The sequence below is a fragment of the Poecilia reticulata genome, chromosome 21, assembly GCF_904066995.2.
Source record: "Poecilia reticulata chromosome 21, P_reticulata-male-v2, whole genome shotgun sequence".
In the NCBI taxonomy this organism is placed as follows: domain Eukaryota; kingdom Metazoa; phylum Chordata; class Actinopteri; order Cyprinodontiformes; family Poeciliidae; genus Poecilia; species Poecilia reticulata.
In genome coordinates, this window is record NC_088850.1 from 2,086,794 (window position 1) to 2,106,284 (window position 19,491).

General features: G+C 40.8%; 1 protein-coding gene across 11 annotated transcripts in view; it reads right to left on the reverse strand.

Annotated features, from left to right (window-relative positions):
* The window catches only part of adgrg6 (adhesion G protein-coupled receptor G6), a 72,957-nt gene extending 57,781 nt beyond the window's left edge, over positions 1 to 15,176 (reverse strand). For 3 of the 11 annotated variants that reach the window (XM_081602167.1, XM_081602165.1, XM_081602166.1), the window contains exons 1-2: positions 15,000 to 15,171; positions 4,362 to 4,450 (exon numbers count right to left, since the gene is read on the reverse strand). In XM_081602167.1, coding sequence (XP_081458293.1) covers positions 4,362 to 4,450; positions 15,000 to 15,001 — 91 coding nt within the window. In that variant the 5' untranslated portion in view covers positions 15,002 to 15,171. Of the gene's footprint in view, positions 1 to 4,361; positions 4,451 to 14,999 lie in introns of all 11 variants that reach the window. The other 8 variants (XM_081602160.1, XM_081602159.1, XM_081602163.1 and 5 more) reach the window with 5 other exon arrangements.
* Between the last annotated feature and the right edge of the window lie 4,315 nt (positions 15,177 to 19,491).

Here is a 19,491-nt window from a genome sequence, read left to right on the forward strand (position 1 = left end):
GCTTTAGCAATTAATCATACTGATCAAATCATTTAGTAATCAATTAACCACTAAGTGGATTATAAAGACTCTTAAAAAACCAAATTCAGAAACATCAACATCCTCAGAGCAGCAATTAGGTCAAAACTGTTCAAAAATATAAACATTTTGCATTCAAGACACATTTTCTTATTTATTGTATTTCTAATCGTGATTAAATAACAATCTGCAGCGTTGTTCATCCGATCAGAATCATTGATAGATAAACTAATTCCTAAATTAATCATTAGTTGCACCCCTATACAATATAATAATATTAGACAAAGAAAGATGATCAATTCATTTTGATTGTATTTTTCAGATTTAATGTTACAAGGCCAAAAGAAGGAGTGAGACTTTAAATATGTCTGTTTTTCTGTAACACCCATCAGCTGGTTTTCACAGGAAACTTCAAACATCTCACCATCCATCCATTGTTGAGACGCTTTACCAAGGTCGAGAAAGAGTCACATGCTGTTAGACAAAGGCCCATAGTAAAAAGTTACATGTTTGATTCTGTTAGACACCAAGGTCCATTTCTCACGAAAAAGAAACGTTTTCCCAGGCCACAGAGACATGGTGTGATTTCAGGGAGTGTCTTCAGTCCATATAATCAGCTACCCTCCTCTTTCTCCTCAGACGCTACAGACTTTTTAGAAACTCTTCTCGGATGTAATGGTTAAAGCGTCTCCTTTCAGCGCTGAAAGTGAATAAAATAAGTAAAGTCTGAATGCTTTTCTTGGCTGATTTTATGCTCCGTGTGTCAATACAAATTATGATTCATCGATCGGGATTTCCATTCCCAACACCATCCATCCATTTTCTTGCACCTTTGTCCCTCAGTGGGGTCAGGAGGTGCTGCTGCCTCTCCAGCTAACATTTCGGGTGAGAGGCGGGGTCACCTGGACAGGTCGCCAGTCTGTCGGAGGGCAACACAGAAAACACAGCCATGCACACACACACTCACACCTAGGGGCAATTTGGAGAGGCCAATTAACCTGACAGTTATGTTTTTGGACTGTGGGAGGAAACCGGAGTACCTGGAGAAAACCCACCATGCACAGGGAGAACATGGAGACTCCATGCAGAAAGACCCCAGGCCGGGAATCGAACCCAGAACCTTCTTGCTGCAAGGCAACAGCTCTACCAACTGCTCCACTGTGCAGCCCTCAAACATCTCACATCAAATCTATTTCAAACATTTTGTTTCTTCTCCTAAATCTCACTTTGTCTGCAAATCCAGACCCAAACCGTCTCACAACCATGAGAAAAGATCAATTTCTGGCTAAAACCGCGATGAATGAATGAAAGCGTAGAGAGCGTGGCTCCGGTGGAGACCCGCATGGCTTCAGAACTTCCAAAACGAAAAAGCTCTAGGCTGTGATCAAAGTATCAGCCAGATGGAAAAGAGATCCACCCGCAGGTTTCATGAAGGAGAGCGGCTCTGAGGCATGAAAAGTGGGTTTTGTTAATGGAGCTGTGAGGGAAAACGCGGCATGCTGGAGCACAGAGGGACGGAAAATATGAGGAAACAACAGCGTGGGATGAAGCGTGGCAGAAACAAGCAGGATGATGGAAACATGGCAGGACACAGATCAATTCAAACGGCTGCTGTCAGAAGAAAGGCTGCATCTCTGAGGAAACCGCTTCACAGGGAGGCTCCGCTTTTCTCAATGGGTCATTTTCACAATGCCAAATATTTCATTTATCCTCAAGTCAAGTATGCAGCATTTTTCCCACAGCAGAAAAAAAACATAAATGAGACGAATAGTAACTCATAAAACAGTAAAATGTGCAGCGGTGGCGACTGCTTCTCTGGAGCAAATTAAACCCATCATGTAGAAAATAGTTTGCTGAAATCTGCTATAATGTGATGCTAATTATAAATTCAAACCATAAGTTTTGTTGTATAATAACCATCATCTATTCTTGGATCCTTTTTAGAGTTAAAAAGCCATAAAACTAAGCCATAAAGTTTAGAACTGAGTGTACTATCAAAATATATGTTATTTTAGAAACATAAATCTGTCGAAATATGGAAGAACGTTAATAAAACTGCTGTTTGCAGAGCCTTTAAACTGGAATGTCTTGCATTAGAAGGTGCTGATGCAAGTGGGCCGGGTCCAAAACCCACCACAGTTAGAACAAGTCACTTTGTTTCAAATTCGGAATAATCTTTGTGAAACTGAACAATGTGTCCCAGATTTTTACTTCCACTGTGAGACAATTAAATGACAGCAAAGTTTTTATGCTTCAGGATTAAACAAGTTATTTCTGTTTGCTGAATATCAGAATAATGACAGAAAACTTTAAATTCAGATGTTTCCATCCGTCTCCTCAGTATTTAGTTTCGCTGTCTTGACTCGGCTCAAACCTTAAGGTTTTCCTTCCACAGGCTTTTCCAGGTGGCCCCTTCCTCCTGTCAGGACTGGTGGAAGTGGGTTGTTGTCCTTCAGCCTCTGTCTGTTGGTTTCATTTAAGCTTTAACTTCCCAGCAGATGTCTGGAGATGTTGCTTAAATAGCTTTTTTTCTCTTTATGTTGTGAAGCGCACCAGTCCCTCCTGGAGCAAAGCAACTCAACAACAAGAAGCTGCTAATACCGCACTTCAAAATACTAAACAATAATAAATTATCACTTAAAGGTGACCTAGTGTGTTTCCTTTATTGGCCATACTGAACATGGTCGTTACAGTTTTTGCACAAAATCCTTCTCAGATGAGATTTTAATTTTAGGGCTCTGTCACTTTAAATCGAAGTAAGCTCCTGGTGGCCACGCCCCACAACTCAACATTTGCACTCATGTGAAAATGGCTGCAAACAGACTCACAATTATACAACCATACATCTTCGAGAAGCAGAAGCGTGGCCTCCTGCACAACCAACAAGAACACAATCAGTGTTTCTGCAACAAAACATTTGTCTTTTCCAGCAGCCATTGTACAGCCTACGGCAGTGGAACCAGCTGACCAAACGTGCTGAAGCTCAGCTCGGGTTGCTAGGTGACGCCCTAGGCTTCACTGAGGTTGCTAGGTAACGACGCAGTGCAAGTCCAACGTGACTCAACATTTGGGAGGTTTTTGAAATGGCTGATTTCCAGACACTAAAAAGCTTTAACTCACTGCCAAAAACTATTGACTGGGTTTTTTAAGTGCTTGGGCTGTTTTCAGAATCAGTAAATTGAAGTTTAAAAACTTTTAAAAATAAAGATCTTTGTAGCCTGAGTGCATTTGCAGGTTGTAATGTTGCTTTTTTATGCTGACGGTGGAGAAACGGCCTCTTCCCGTCGGCCCATGTCGGCTCAGGACTCGGTTCTCTTCAGCAGCCTCTTTAAATGATCATCTGCTTTGGTTCTGGGGTTGATTCACACATTTAACATCCAAACCAGAAAGAATCTCCTTCCTGATCCATCCGGCAGCTGGACGCTCCCATGTACGTGGAACTGTTTGAGCAGATGGCACCTCCAGGCCCTGGAACAGACAACCAACCAAACCAGCGGCGGTCCTCGGCTCTTTAAACGTTTCCATGACGACGCACAAGGACACATCATGTTTATGGTGTTTCTTTAAAATGCATCCTCTGCTGCGCCTCTGTGTGACCAGAACAAGCTTACGCATCATTCTGCTGTTCAGCAAATAGAAACAATAATTCTCACGTTTAGTTTTAAATATAATACGATAAATCTGTGGAATCAGGATTGGCCCATCTGTAGTTGGCGACCTGAAATACTAATAAAACCTGTTTGAAACATTCTCTGCAGTTCTGCTTGGAGAAACTGTTTGTTTTCCAGTGGATTTGCTCTCACAGCTGATTCCACAACATCTGAGTAAATTCTGATGAATTTCTGTGGCTGTTTGGTCGTTTGCAGCTCAGAGTGAAGGTGGTAATTACTGAGGAAGACGATGGTTTCTGCGTGTTGTGGGCTGATTTCCCACCCTTCATCTTACGCAACAACTGTCCTCTGCACACATGCAGGGTGAATTTATGTTAAGAGGAAAGCTAATCTCTTCGCTTTTGTTTGGATGTTTAAACTTTCCTCTGATTTATAATGAAGCCTGGCGTTACTGTTACACAGACGTCGCTGTTTGTGAGGGTAAAATCTATGAAAACATTGATTTTTCTCTCTTTTTTTGCTCCAAATCAATTTAGTTTTCAGCAAAAGAAAATATCCAACACTGTTTAGAAATATCGACTCTGGTCAGTTCAGTAACCTACGAGAGCAACGCCACTTTCATTTTCCACCCGGAATGCGGCCGAGTAAAGACAATCAATTTTGACACTTTATAAACAAACAAGATAAAAAAACAACAACAGAGTGAACGTGAGAGGGCGAGTCGGGTCGTACCGGTCCGGTGCAGAAACATCCACAGCAAAACAAACAGGACGACGTGCCGCAGCCTCCACCTTCCACCTCCCCGACGAGGCAAGAACCCCCTGAGGAAGAAAACATCATCAGTCCAGACCTTCAGCAGCAACGTTTCATCAGAAAATGTTTTGTTTGGAACAAAAAGCATCACCTTGAAAAACTGGAACGCAAAAATGTCGCTGTGAAAAAAGGTTTCAGTACTTTGAAGCTGTGATGAAATCATCACTTTTTGGGAGCCAGAAACAAAACTAAATGCTTTCATGTTTTAATCGTGCAGAGAAAGGAAGAGTTTTCCTTCCTGATTTCACTTAAATTACTTTAGAAAGAGAAGAAATATGAAAATGTGTCTCTTAATGCACTTTTGGACGAATAGCTGTGTGGCAAAGTCAGACTGCAGCAGTGAGTCAGTTTAATGGCAGCAGACCGTCTGACGCCACGTTTGTCTTTCAGCTAAACGTTCGCCGTGAAACGCAGGGAAGCAAAATCAGCAGAAATTTATTACAAAAGTGTGTTGTGCTTGTACAGACAGTTCTGGAGCAAATAAAATGCTTAATTGAAATCAGAATTCAACACTTCACAGGTTTGTGACTTTTCCAAAAACTAAGTTGCATCACTTCATTTTCCTAATTGAACATCTGCATGTAGTTGAAAAAGAAGCTGCGGGAGAGAATAATGACCCAGATACAAAAAGTTACATTCAAAACACACTTTAACATGCAAAAATAACTTTCTTCTTAGATTCTCATGTGTTTTCGGGGTTACGGAGTGGAAAACTGACCCGGATACGACACTGGATCGACTTGTTTTATTATTATTTTTAAATCTTCTTGAAGTCTGGTTTGGTTTTACTATGATGATCGTCTTAAATGTTACAGAAAAACATGGACAAATTATTCTGAAACAACGGTTTGTGTTAACTTCAACTTTATTATGTATATCAATATTACATGCATTCCTGATCCACAAGATCAGGAATGCATGATCCTGTGGATAATAGCTACAAGATCAGAATATATAGTTATATTTCTTAACTATATTAGTTAGGAAATAGCTATATTAGCTATTTCCTAACTAATATAAATAGTTAGGAAATAGTTATATTTCCTAACTATTTCTGCAGTTAGGAAATATTTTACGTTCTGGTGAGAAATTAGCTGGAAATGAAAAATAAAATGGCTTGATAGAAACAGGAGTTATCGGAACTTTAAATTTATTTTAATCTAGAGTAAAAACGTGCATACACACACACACACACACACACACACACACACACACACACACACACACACACACACACACACACACACACAGACACACACAGAGGTATAAACAGGTATAAAACGCTTCAAACTCTCTCCACAGAGCGGAAGTCCTCCAGACCACCAGGGGGAGTCGAACACTAAATCACAGATGACCAAACCCTGGGTAAAGACGGGACGTCATGATTTTTTGGGATATCCAGAAGAAAGTTGGAGGAAGAAAGAAAGAAGTGTGATGGACTTTATCCCTTTTTCAAACATGTAGTGTTTTACAGTTATTACATAACTGCAGCATGTTTACACAAGTAATATTACCTGCTCCTGACTCCCCCTGGTGGTCTGGAGCATTTCTGCTCCGTGCAGAGAATTTGCAGCGTTTTAAACTTGTTGCTGTTGCAGCATTTTCTCTCTTGCAGAACAACTGAAACCTGACGTTTTCCTCAACCAGCTCAAACAGTTACTGACAGCAGAGATAAGCAGCATGAATCCGGCTGCAGATAAAAACATTTCCTCTCCACACAGACGTTCCCACACACAAAAACGTTGTTTGTTTTGCCCACCGGTCACTGAATAAACGAGTGACCAGGGATCTCAGAGAACCACCTACGCCTTCATGTAACGTATACGTGTTCCTCATGGCCCCCGGGAGCCAATCAAAACGCTCCCACAGGTCGTCATAGTGTTTCAGGCCGCTGGCTGTTCCAGATGCTAATGAGACGAGCTGCGTGGAACATTTTATGCTTCAACTGGAAAAAAAAACACCTTTAAAATACATTTCTCTTATTTTTTTCAAGTTTAAATGTCCATGTTAGAATTAAAAGGAGAAATCTTTCCAGATGAAGGAAATAAAACCATGATGAACATTATAAATGTTTAATGGGAAAGGTGAAAACTTCAACTGGGTCTGAGTCACTGAAGCTTTTAAGGCAATAAAAGCCTAAACTCTGCTGCCAGTTTTTATGTCAGAGGTAAATATACTTCAAAATAAGAGCATGATTATAAAACATAACTACTTCAAGAATGCTTGACAGGAAATCAAAACTTCAACACAGAAGTTTATTCAACTTAAAGTTTACAAAACAACATTTATCCGATGAAATTAGGGAAGCTAAGTGTGCTAATCGTTTTCAAAGTTAGAAAAAATGCTAAAGCGCTAAATGAATAATTTGTTCCAATATTAGATCATGATTGATCTAAACCCAATCAGTGCATCATGAGTTAGATGTTAATGTTGCCTCATATTCCAGCTTCAGTGGTTTGAATCTTCCTGTGTTGAAGCTCAGAAACCAGCAAAGTTTCTCATCCAAATATATGGATTTTATGTTTCACGTGTCAGAAAGTCTGAAAAAACTAAACAAACAAACAAAAAAAAACCTCAGGCCTCTTGATTCTAGCCTTGGTTTTTTATCCTACACTAAAACAGCCCGTCGCCGTCTAAACATCAAGATCTAAAAATAAGATTAAAAGTCCTTAAATAAGGTAATTTCAGTGGAATCTACAACATCTTCAAGGCTTTAAGCAACAATTTCAATATTCAGCTTTTAAATGTTTTCAGTGTTAAGTAGATTTTTCCATCTAACTGGACAAAGAATATGAGAAGATTTACCATATTTTCCGCACTATAAGGCGCACCTTCAATGAATGGCCTATTTTAAAACTTTTTTCATATACAAGGCGCATAGAATAGACGCTACAGTTACGGTTTCCTCCTGTTCGGTAATACGGGACGCGATTTGGTCCGTTCTCTACAAATGTGGATGTGTAATAATAAAGAAATGGTCCTCGAGTACTTTATATAGTAATCTGCCTCAGTCATTGTTTCACTCACGATGCATTCTGGGTAACACAGACCAACCGCCACGCTGCCGCCGCAGTCTCTGTCTCTCTGACCCCCAGCTTTAAATGTATAGTGGCTGGTCCCTATACAGTATAGGCCCTATAGCGACAGTATAGGCCCTATACAGTATAAGGACAGTATAGGGGCTATACTGTCCTATACTGTCCCTATATTATAGGCCCTATCCGGGGTGCTAGTCAGACTAGCACCCCAGATGCTAGTCCGACTAGCACCCCGGACTAGCATCCTGGATGCTAGTCGAAGCTCCCCGGATGAATGTCTAAAGCCACTTTGTTGAGATAAAGAATGTTAAACAGTCCGACTCGGGTCGGCGAGGAGAGCCTTCCTGGGTCAGGACGTGGCCGGACGATGGTCACCCGTCTCCGTTTGCGCACAGCATGTTGGTGGAGAACGTGGCGCTAAATGACCTGCAGACGACCTGATTATCAGGTCAGTAGGTAGATAGGTCAGTCAAACTTTATTAACAAACCAGAGTTCTGACAACTACCCAGCATGCACCGCGCGCTTCTTCTTCTTCTACGGGGGAAAATGAAGTCGGCGGCTGCTTACTGTAGCTGCTAGACCTGTTGTGGTTCAATATTGGTCCATATATAAGGCACACCGGATTATAAGGCGCACTGTCGGCTTTTGAGGAAATTGAAGGTTTTTCGGTGCCTTATAGTGCGGAAAATACGGAACTCAGAGGGGAAAAAACCCTAGAAAGTCCAGACTTCTGGGTCTTCATCGAAGATCTTTCCACCTCAGCTCACAGGTTTCCTGATTTAAGCATTTGTACTGAGAAAATTAACAAAGATCAACTTTGTATCTGGGTAAAAATATCTATGTTGATTCGATGTTTTGGATCTTCATTTTGTGCAAAGATTAAATGAGCCTAAAGTTACCTGAAAACGTTCAACCATGCAGAGAACAACCAGGCCTTTAATGAGAATCCCGCAGCATCACAGACTGTCCACCATGCTTCATACAGAGTGTTTTGTGCTTTTCCATAGATTTGTCCTTCGTTTAAACCATCTGAAGTTTTTCTTGCTGAAAAACTCCATCCCAGCTTTTCATGTCTGGATGATTCACAGGTCAGATTTTAGCAGCTTAAAGAAAAATCCTCTGAAAACATTCAGATTCTGGACCGAAACTAGGAGAAAATTGCTACTCTGTTGCTCAGGAACACGGCAAAAGGATCATTAATATTTACAGCGTAGCGAACAGGCTCCAGTTTTAATTCCAGCATCCACTTCTGAAAATTCATGCAGCTGCTGACATTAAAGAAAACTCGCCTCTTTGTCAAGTCATGCGTCTCGTTTCCTCGTCTCCCCGCCTCCTCCCGTATGGAAATGACGAGCGGAGCGAGGTCAGCGAACAAGGCTGCACACAGACGGAGGTTTTTGTGTGTGCAGGGCTGGATGGCAGCCTGCAAGCCCTCCGCCTCCAGGCAGACATTTTGGGGCCCACGGCTCCTGGTTTCACACCAGAGAAATTAAACGGTTCTGAATTTGAACGTTTCCAGAGCCGATCATCTTCAGTGTTTAGAACGCGTCTGGTGTCCGTCACTTATAAAAGTTTGAATGTTGCTTTTCTTCAGAATGTCCCCTGATATTTTAAACCCCCCACTCTGAACTGCTTAAGGCTGAGAAATGTATTGTGTCAAGATGATTATCCTACATTGTGTCAAACAGTCAGTGACTTATTTCAGCTCAGGAATCTTCATCCAACAACCAGAGGAGAAAAAAAACACTAAGTTCAAGTAAAACCTTTGTGTTTTGTACAGTGCGCTGGAGGTGCAAACAGGCAGCAAACACATGAATGATGCAAAGAATAAATGCTGCAAACAACAAAACACTGTCATCACAGGGAAGAGACGCGAAATGGAAAACGCTGGAACAGCAGCAAGTACAAAACCCACCAAACAGGAGTCCTCCAGGCCACTAGGGGCAAATCAAATGGGACTACAACCTCAGCAAAGTCCAGAAGAAAGCTGGATTAAGAAAAAAAACAGAGATTATACTTCTAAAAAATATATATTGTAGAACAATAACATCTTTACAAAGGTTATATGACCTACTCCAGGCTCCCCCTAGTGGTCTGGAGGCCGTTTTTGCTTTGTGCAGCATTTTACTGTTTGCTTCTATTTCTTCTGATTGCAGCATTTTATTTTACATGCATTTGCATTCATCTTTTTTTGCAGCGAGTTTCACCGTTTGCTGCACGTTTGCACCTGTTGGCCACCGCAGCATGAATATGTTTAAAAAAACCATTCATGAATGTTGAAGGATAAACTCTGTTACCAGAACAATTCACATATTTTCACTATCACGTCAGTGACTCTGCAGACTGAGAGTCTGAGACTCAGAAAATGCTGAGTCGGCGGTTGCTAATGCGATTCCCTCCTTTTTGTTTAAGCTTTAAACAAAACAGTCAAGTTGTGAAAATGATCAAATATAGCAAGAAAAATGTTGAACTCCAGGTGACAGAACCATCTGGAGGCAGAATGTGTCCATTCTCCTGTGTCTGCAGTGTTTTATGCAAGAGATATGATGAGTTCGTCCGGGTTTGGACGTCAGAAAGATGGGAGGAAAAAAGGGAGACCACAGTCCTCAAGTTAATAAAAGATCCAAGTGTAAATTTATCCCTCTGCTAACTTAAATATTTAGCAAAACGAGCTTGTGAGGCTGTTTGCATATACTTTGAAAACTAAGATCTCTGGAGAAAGATTGAGAAGCTCAGTGAAAGCTCAGAGAAACATTTCCAGACTCAGAAACTCTGGAAAACGGCAGATCAAGACGACTTTCGGGAGATTAGAACTAGATCTGGCTGCTTGACAGAAAAACACAACAGATTGAGACCAAATGAAGAGAAGTGCTGATGGCTTCACTGACTGCTGAGCAGCAGAAACTTTGTGTCAAACAAAAACGGCCTGATGGAGCAAATCGGCTGGACCTGAGATGTTTCCAATGGTCTCAGCAAAACCGGAGCGAGGAGCCGGGCAGAGCAAAGTACTGACCGGTCAGTCCATCTGTTATCAGCCCATCCATCCGTTCAGTCAGCATCACGGCTTTCAGACTCCAAACAGCAGAGATTCCCTCTGAGCTGCATATTCACTACCTTACACAGATGTTATGCAACTGGAATGTTGTTGGTTAAACTCCCACTCAAACTACATGCAAACAGAAAAACATGCAAACCGTTCAAAGACACGATCGAAGCAGAATATGTGAAAATGGTGAGGAGAAAAGATACATTTTTAGAAAACATTTTGGGCCGGAGGTTATGTAATGGGAGAATTATTTGGATATTAATGACATTATGAAAAACTGTTTCTTCATTAAATCTGTAAGATCTGGACTTTCCAAATAAAATCTAACGACAAAGACGCAGGTCAAACTTTCAAATAATTGTACTGTAAATGAAGAACAGATTGGCTTAACTTGTGAAAATAAATGATATTCATAACACATGAAAATGACAGGGTGGACACGTCATGTCATAAAATGGCCTCATAAATGCAGGCTGGACAAATCTCTGCTAATTTTAGCTTTAAATGAGCACATGGTGAACCTCCTGTTAAAATAATTGATTCACCAATTTGGTACTTTAACAAATCTATTTCAGATTTCTGTGAGGTGTTTATATTTATTGATAAAACATGAGAGCGGTCGCTAATTGGCCATGCTAAGCTGGAAAACATCCAATTACACATAATACAATAAAAATGAAATAAAAATAAGCAGAAATATTTACTTACCGTATTTTCCGCACTATAAGGCACATAAAAACCTTCAATTCCCTCAAAAGCCGACACTGCGCCTTATAACCCGGTGCGCCTTTTATATGGACCAATATTGAGCCACAACAGGTCTAGCAGCTACGGTAAGCAGCCGCCGACTTCATTTTCCCCCGTAGAAGAAGAAGCGCGCGGTGCATGCTGGGATAGTTGTCAGAACGCTGGTTTGTTAATAAAGTTTGATAATAATTTAAAGCCAGGGGGGGCGGGGGAAGAGAGACGTGTCGGTTGGTCTGTGTTACCCAGAATGCAGTTGGGCACAATATCACAACAGCGTGAGTGAAACAACGACTGAGGCAGATTACTATATAATGTACTCGGGACCACTTCTTTATAAATGTGAATGTGTAATAGTAGAGTATTGTATCGCTAAGTCCATGCGCCTTATAATGCGTGAATGTCCTATTTTAAAAACTTTTTTTCAAATGAAAAAAGCTTTAAAATAGGACATTCATTGAAGGTGCGCCTTATAATCCGGTGCGGAAAATACGGTACTTCATACTAGTCACAGTTTCAGCCTAATTTTAAGAGACAGTAATGTCTCTATAAATACCAGAGGATCCACTCACCTGATTATCCTGATTATCAATCCGCTAATCAATCAACCTTCAACCTGTCTTTCATCCATTCATTAGTTTCAGACTCAGAGTGACCAAACCAGTGTTATATTTATCAAACCATGTTCAAGCATCAGGAAACAGAAAACTAAAAATACTCAACAGAAAAGGTGATGCAATCAGAGCAATAAGTACAAAACTGAAGAAAATCCAAATCCTGTTGAAAGACAAAACAATCAAACGCACAGCAGCGAATCGTCTCAGACTCTAAACTAAAGCCGGTTTAAAACCATAAAACTGTTTTTATTTCTGAAGCTTCATGTAAACCAGCAGTCCGGATGGATCCGTCTTTATTTTACCTTCTTCTTCTTCTGCTCTGAATGTCAGCAGGTTCACAGTGAAGCTGCAGGTGGAGAGATCAGATTTTCCCCCTGCAGTTTAATTAAATCACATTCCGGCTCCATCTTCCAGTAACGGATCAGCTGTGTTTCCACCTGGACCTGCTAACTGCCCCCCCGACCCGTCAACAGGTTGTTATTTAACGCGCCTCGCCTGGTTAACAGCGTCCAGCGTGACGGAGGCTTCAGGCCGCATCGCCTTCACAGGTCGAGTAACAGCTGGCAGCAGCAGATCCTCCTTTAACAACACCTTCTTTGATAAAGTCTAAATAAAGTGGAGTCCAATTTCTGGAGAACCTCGACTCGCCCAACGTCCCTGCAGTCACGTTTTACACTAAAATCATTTATCTTGATCTCCAGCAGAAAGTTGAGAAAGTCCTTCTAGAAGAGCCAAACATTCCTCACCAGATAAAAGGAAAAAGTTTTAAAAGTGAGGAAACACAAACCTGAAGTCCACCATGATCTGGTAAAGTTTTATATTCTGATCAGAAGCTCAACGACTTCAGGCTGGACTTAAATCTGCAGCTGAGCCTAAATTCATGCTCTTATTTTGAAGACTATTTCGCTCCAGTTTTATCAATTTTGCCTTGATTCCAAACCAGAAACATAAAGGAACAAAATAAACAAAATATAATCGTAAATACAGTGTTGAAGATAATTACAGAACATGTAAATTATGTCCAAATGAAACTGGTGGTGCTTGGCGGTTAAAATACTGTGTCGGTTTAGCAGAACTAATGTTTCTGATTTGAGCTTCAGGATTAGAGGAACTAACTTTTTATTCAGCTGGTTCCCATCACAGCTAAAAAAATGACCCAAATATGTACAACATCATGTTCACCTCAAAAAACTTTGTGCAAAGGTTTGTTATGTAATCATCTCTCACTTAAACAAAAAAAAGTTCAATAAAGTTTAATTCAGTGAACTGAAGTTTCACCATCAGTTTGATTTCCATTTGTAGCACAAACTGAGTTTTAGAGAAGTTTTAACTTCCTTTAGTTCATCAGCAACACGGGATTAAAAAAAGGCAGAAAACGAGCAAAACTCACATCCAGAGTCAAGCCTGACGTCCCAAATGAAACCGATAATAAACTTTAAAATGTTTTCTGCTTCGTCTCAAACCGTCCGCCATCATCTGCCGTCTGACCACCATGGAAAGAAAAAGGAAACTTTCACAGAACGTCCAGGACTTTCTGAGAGTTTATGTGTTGAAATCCGATCAGTGTCACCCGAGTTTCACGTATAAACAACAGAACCGGAGACGGTTCTCGGGTTTTTCGTTTCCAGAAACTGATTTTCAGCCCAGCAGAACCCAAAACGTTTTGGGATAAACAGTAAAACTCGGAGAAGTGACTCTTTATTCTTACATTTCCAAACATGGGAAGACAGAAACTGTTTCTTTGTTTCAGTATTGAAGGGAAATGTTGAATATTTTGTTTCAACTGATGACATCGCCCTGAAGAAGCATGAATGCTCCTCACAGCTATTTTCCATTTTGTCACGCTACAACCAGAAACTCACTCTGTCGGGACTTTGTGTAAAAGACTGAAACAGAGCAGAGCGAGAAGGACAAATCAGGGCTTTCACTTTTATTCTACCTCTAAATAAAATCAAACTAAATCCTTTAGATGTAAACTAATCAGCAGAAAGAGTCCAGATGTTTCTACTTTAACCTCTCAGAGAGAACAAACAGCGTTTTGACTAAACATGGCTAAACATGGTGGTGGCAGCATCATGCTGCGGGGAAGAGAGTCAGGGTTGATGGGAGAAGAATGGAGCTCAACCTGACAATCTGGTGTTTATTACAAACATTTTCCTGTGTTAAAATCCTGATGAATCTTCATTATTTTCTCTCTTTTTCTCTGATGTCAGTAAAAAACAACATAAAAAGATTTTAATGAGACAAAATGAGACGTTCAGTTTGGCGTATATCTGCAGAAATATCTTTTCTTTAGATAAATAATTCTGTTTTTCTTGAGTTTTTTTCATAAATTTGACAATTGAATAATTCAAGCTGAAATAAGTAACATGAGAAAAGCTTCATAAAACACTCAGTTGTGATAAAATACGAATTTTTTTGTCATAATTTCATCAAGTTGTTGACAAACAAAACAAATTTAAGCCTTAAATTAAAAATGAAGCGAGTTTCAGGTGGGATTTATTTCTGTGTACTTTACAATAACTGACTAAAATAGATCAATAAATCAATAAAAGAGTCTTAAAGACTTTCAGGTCGTTTGGACATGAAATGGGTGGACCAATCAGAACTGATCCTGATTGGTTTTCTGTTTCAGTCCTTCAAAAAAAAAAACATCACAAAGTTTGTTTCCCTCCCAGAAACAGAAATAAAACTGAATTTCAACCACAGGAAATAAAAATGACAGGTCAATCATTATTGAGTTTCACTGATAATGGTAATAATATATAAAAATTGGTGAAACTGTATGCAATTTGCAGCGAAAACGTTTAGTAAAAATTAAATTACTTTAGCATAAAAAGTGACCAGATTAGTTTTTTCCCCTCCGCAGCAGTTTTAGCTCGATCTCTGCGGATTCTCGTGTCAAACTGAAAACCTGTGCAGATGTCAGCGGATCCATGGAAACATTTTCCACCGCAGAAAAGATTTTCTCCTCAGCTGCAGATCTGCATCCCGGCTGGAAGTTTACATTCAATTAACTCCTGAAAACTAAACTCACAGCAAACTGAGACGAGCAGGAGGAACCAGAGCATCTTCAGGTCCAAAGGCTGGAAATAAAGTTTAAAGACTCACATGTTCTCACTGCAGCGGCGGCTGCAGGATCATCCTGTCTCTCTGCAAACTCTCAGGAAAAATGGAGTTTTCTTTTTCTTAATGAAGGAATTCACAAAGAGTCCAAACCAGCTAGATCCCAAACGCGTCTCCGCTGAGGCGCAAAAAGTCTCCAAAGTTTGAGGAGAGGAGAGAGGGCGGAGAGAGGAGGAGGAGGAGGAAGAGGAGGAGGAAGAGGAGGAGGAAGAGGAGGAGGAGGAGGAGGAGGAGGAAGAGGAGGAGGAGGAGGAAGAGGAGGAGGAGGAAGAGGAGGAGGAGGAGGAGGAGGAGGAGGAGGAGGAGGAGGAGGAGGAGGAGGAAGAGGAGGAGGAGGAGGAAGAGGAGGAGGAGGAGGAGGGGGTGTTGGTGCTGCTCTCCGGCGGAGTGCGTTCGCTTCTTTGACCCGGATTCACAGGCGGGGGCGGAGTTACAGGGAAAAGTTGTGTCACCTGAAAAAATGACCTCCTTTCTTTTAATGTCTGATTTTACTGGATTTTATATTTTCATCCAATATCTTAAGATGACTGACTTTTAATTAAAGTATAATTTTGATATGAAAATATCTCATCTTGCATACAAATTATTTAAAAAAAATAAAAAAAATTTAAATAATTAAAGTGACAATAATTTTGGCTAAGATGTAAAAAAAAAATGCTTATGGTTTTAAATATAGTTATGAACTTTTAACGTTTTTTTTTATTTAATTACTGCAATATTTGCATTGAATTTCCATAAATAATGACACTGAAATAAAAACACCAGTGATGCTTTCAGATCTGATTTTATTGTCATGAGGGTAAAATTTTCCATCCCACAGAAAAAATGATCCATGCATGTTTATCTTAAATCCATAATTCTCACTTAAATAGTTCAAAATAGAAAAAATGGGATGGAAAAATGTGTTTTTGATTTTGCAGCACAATAATTCTGCACATGTAAACATTCATGTTTGAGGTTTCTTAACATTTCAGATAAACAGTTGCATCATCCATCCATCCATTTTCTTTACACCCTTATCCCTCAGTGGGGTCAAGAGGTGCTGGTTCCTCTCCAGCTAGCGTACCGGGTGAGAGGCGGGGTCACCTGGACAGGTCGCCAGTCTGTCACAGGGCAACACAGAGACACACAACCATACACACACACACTCACACCTAGGGGCAAGTTGGAGAGACTAATTAACCTGACAGTCATGATTTTTGGACTGTGGGAGGAAACTGGAGAACCTGGAGAAAACCCACCATGCACAGGGAGAACATGGAGACTCCATGCAGAAAGACTGGGGCCGGGAATCGAACCCAGAACCTTCTTGCTGCAAGGCAGCAGCTCTACCAACTGCACCACTGTGCAGCCCTGAACAGTTACAACTAATGATAATAATTATTCTCACACAGTTCTGGAGCAAAGAAATAAAATAAAAGCATCTTTTAAAACCCACAGAGGTTCATTTCTCTCGTTTTGACACATCCTGGTGTCTCTGATCAGAGAGTTTCTGGTTTCTGCCTCAGAATCAGCAGGTTTTTTGTCCTAAACTCGTCTGTCCAGCCTCATGTAGACACAAAGCCTCCGTCTCAGAGCAGATGGATGTGCAGCCTGAGGTCAGCTGCTCTGATGCGCCTCATTTGCCTCTGAACGGAGCTTCCTGCCTGATAACAGCTTCAGGATGCTGCACAGATTTGCATGGTTGTGAAAGAGAAACTGCAGCTGCAGCAGAATCACAGCGTGGAGGGGAAGACACGGAAGTGACGTCACAGAGACGGAGAGCAGCTGGGATTAAAACGGACCTGGAAACAGGTGGAGACGCAGCAAAGAGAACCATCTGACCAGGACTGGACGGTTTGACTCTTTGATTAAATATGTCCAAAAATTAATAAAACCTGCAATTATCTTATGAGAATAAGAGCCAAATTATTTCCTGCCTGATAAAGTTTAAAGTTACAACAGAGGAAAACGTTAAAAATGGAACAAACACAATAAACCTCTGTACAACATACAGGAGATTATTACCAAAATTATTCAACCATCCAGTTAAAATACTTTAAATGGACAATCTCACTCAAATATACAAGTAAAAATTCATAAATGAGAATAGAGCCACAAAAAAAGAAACAATGATGTCACAAGCTGCAGAACTTTAATATTCCACTAAAGCTGAAAAAAAATCACAATTTCACAAACGCATTGATTCCATTAAATAAGAAACACAATTAATGAATAAGTTTGTTTATGTTATACGCCATTAAAAATTATGCAAAGCCAAAATCCTCCACCACTTCCTGTTTCTTCTTCTTCGTGGTTTGCGCCAGCAGCAGCATCCGGTTGTTGATCACGTGACCCATGTGATCTAAAACGTGTTTCTGTTGCAGGTTTGCGAAATAAACTTATTTTGATACGACCAAAACTTTACACCAACAAACCAGAGCTTTTTTTTTTTTTTTAAAGTTTCCATAAAGATAATTTAGCATTTTGGCAATGAGGACAAATTAATTATTTCCAAATTATTCAGATTAGTTTGCAGCAAAATGTATTGTGAATTCTCACAGCGACACCAAAATATGTGAAGCTAAAACAATAATTACATTGAGTGAAGCCACAACGCATTTCGAACATTTAAACTTAAATACTTTTGGAAATAAGAGCAAAGTGGCTCTAAAACAATCATATTTGTGACATCTTCAACTTGACCAGGGTCTGCAGGGAGCTCAGTCCTGGAAAAGAAAAAAGATGGCGGATGAAAGGACAGAAGAGTAACTGAGTCCGGTGCTGAGGTTTCGGAAATCCTGATCCTGAAGCAGAAACGCTGTGAAGGGGGGGCAGCAGATGCTAAAAGAGAAATATTTGTGTGCGGTTGCCATGGCAACACTGATCAACTTTGGGGGATTTGTTTAAAATCAGAGGATCAGTTGTGCTCCAAGCGCTTGGACGTCTCCGTCTGAAACTTTGAGGTCGCACGTAGTAACTTTTCCATGACGTCACCCGGCGGCGGCGCGGAGCGGCTACCTTTAATGATCTGAGCGTGACGTCACCCCAGTTCCTGGCTCTCCTGGAGGTTTTCTGCTTCAGGCTGCAGAGTTTACCTCCAGTTAGGAGGAAAACAAGGTGAGAAGAGGCCCTAAAAACTAACAGATGGGGTGAAAGGAAGGGGGCGTGGCCTCCATCACGGAACAAAACACAGGAAATGGAAAGAAAAGCTGTTTTATTCCACTGAAAACATATAAAAGGAGAACATCAATCTTATATTATTGTTTTTAGCTTATGGGACCAAAACATACTTTTTAAATTGCCCAAAACTGAACTTTTACTGAAACTCGTTGACTGAGACGCACCTGAACACAGACGACTGGACCCAAAACACTCTGCAGGTGCACATAACGAGAACCTTTGTCTAAAACTTTGCCTTTTCATCGTTTCTGTACCAACTTGCTGTTCTTAATGAGAAGCTTAACAACAAAATTCTAAACTGAGTTTGATGCTTAAACCGACTGTTAAATGTCCTGATTTGATCAGAATTAGTGTTTGAACGTCGTTTTTATTCTGACAGCTGATCGACTCGACCTCATCATGATGATTGGTTGTATTTACCCAGAATGCCGTGCGCTGTACTCTGGTTTCTGCTTTTGGAGCGCTTGGTGTTCACATGTGCATTCGAACCGGACCAGAATTCACTTCAGCCGAACCGAGACCGAGGTGGTTTGTAGAATTCGCTCTAAGCTTTCTAGACAAACGAAGTAGAGTTTGATTGGACCAAACAGTGAAAACATTCCAGGTCCTCCTGGGAGCAGCAGGAAACTTTGTGATATTTAGATCACATGAAACGTGACTGAGAAACTGACATTTCTTGTTGTGGCATTTGAGTCGAGGACAGCTGCTGCCACTTACCGTATTTTCCGCACTATAAGGCGCACCTTCAATGAATGAATGGCGCATAGACGCTACAGTTTTGGTTGCCAATATGCTCCGTACTCTATCATCACACATCCACATTAGTAAAGAAGTGGTCCCCGAGTACTTCATATAGTAATCTGCCTCAGTCGTTGTTTCACTCACGGTGTTGTGATATTGTGCCCAACTGCATTCTGGGTAACACAGACCAACCGACACGCTGCCGCCGCAGTCTGTCTCTCTTCCCCCTCCGCCCCCCTGGCTTTAAATGTATTATCAAACTTTATTAACAAATCAGCGTTCTGACAACTATCCCAGCATGCACCGCGCACTTCTTCTTCTACGGGGGAAACTGAAGTCGGCCGCTGCTTATGTAGTTGCTAGACCTGTTGTTGCTCAATATTGGTCCATATATAAGGCGCACCGGGTTATAAGGCGCAGTGTCGGCTTTTGAGGAAATTGAAGGTTTTTAGGTGCCTTATAGTGCGGAAAATACGGTAAATGCCTGTTTCATAACATATTACAGAATGAACTTTTTACTACTTCCATAAAGTTCAGCTGAAAGCCAGCTATCCCTAAGTTTTTGAGTGTTGCA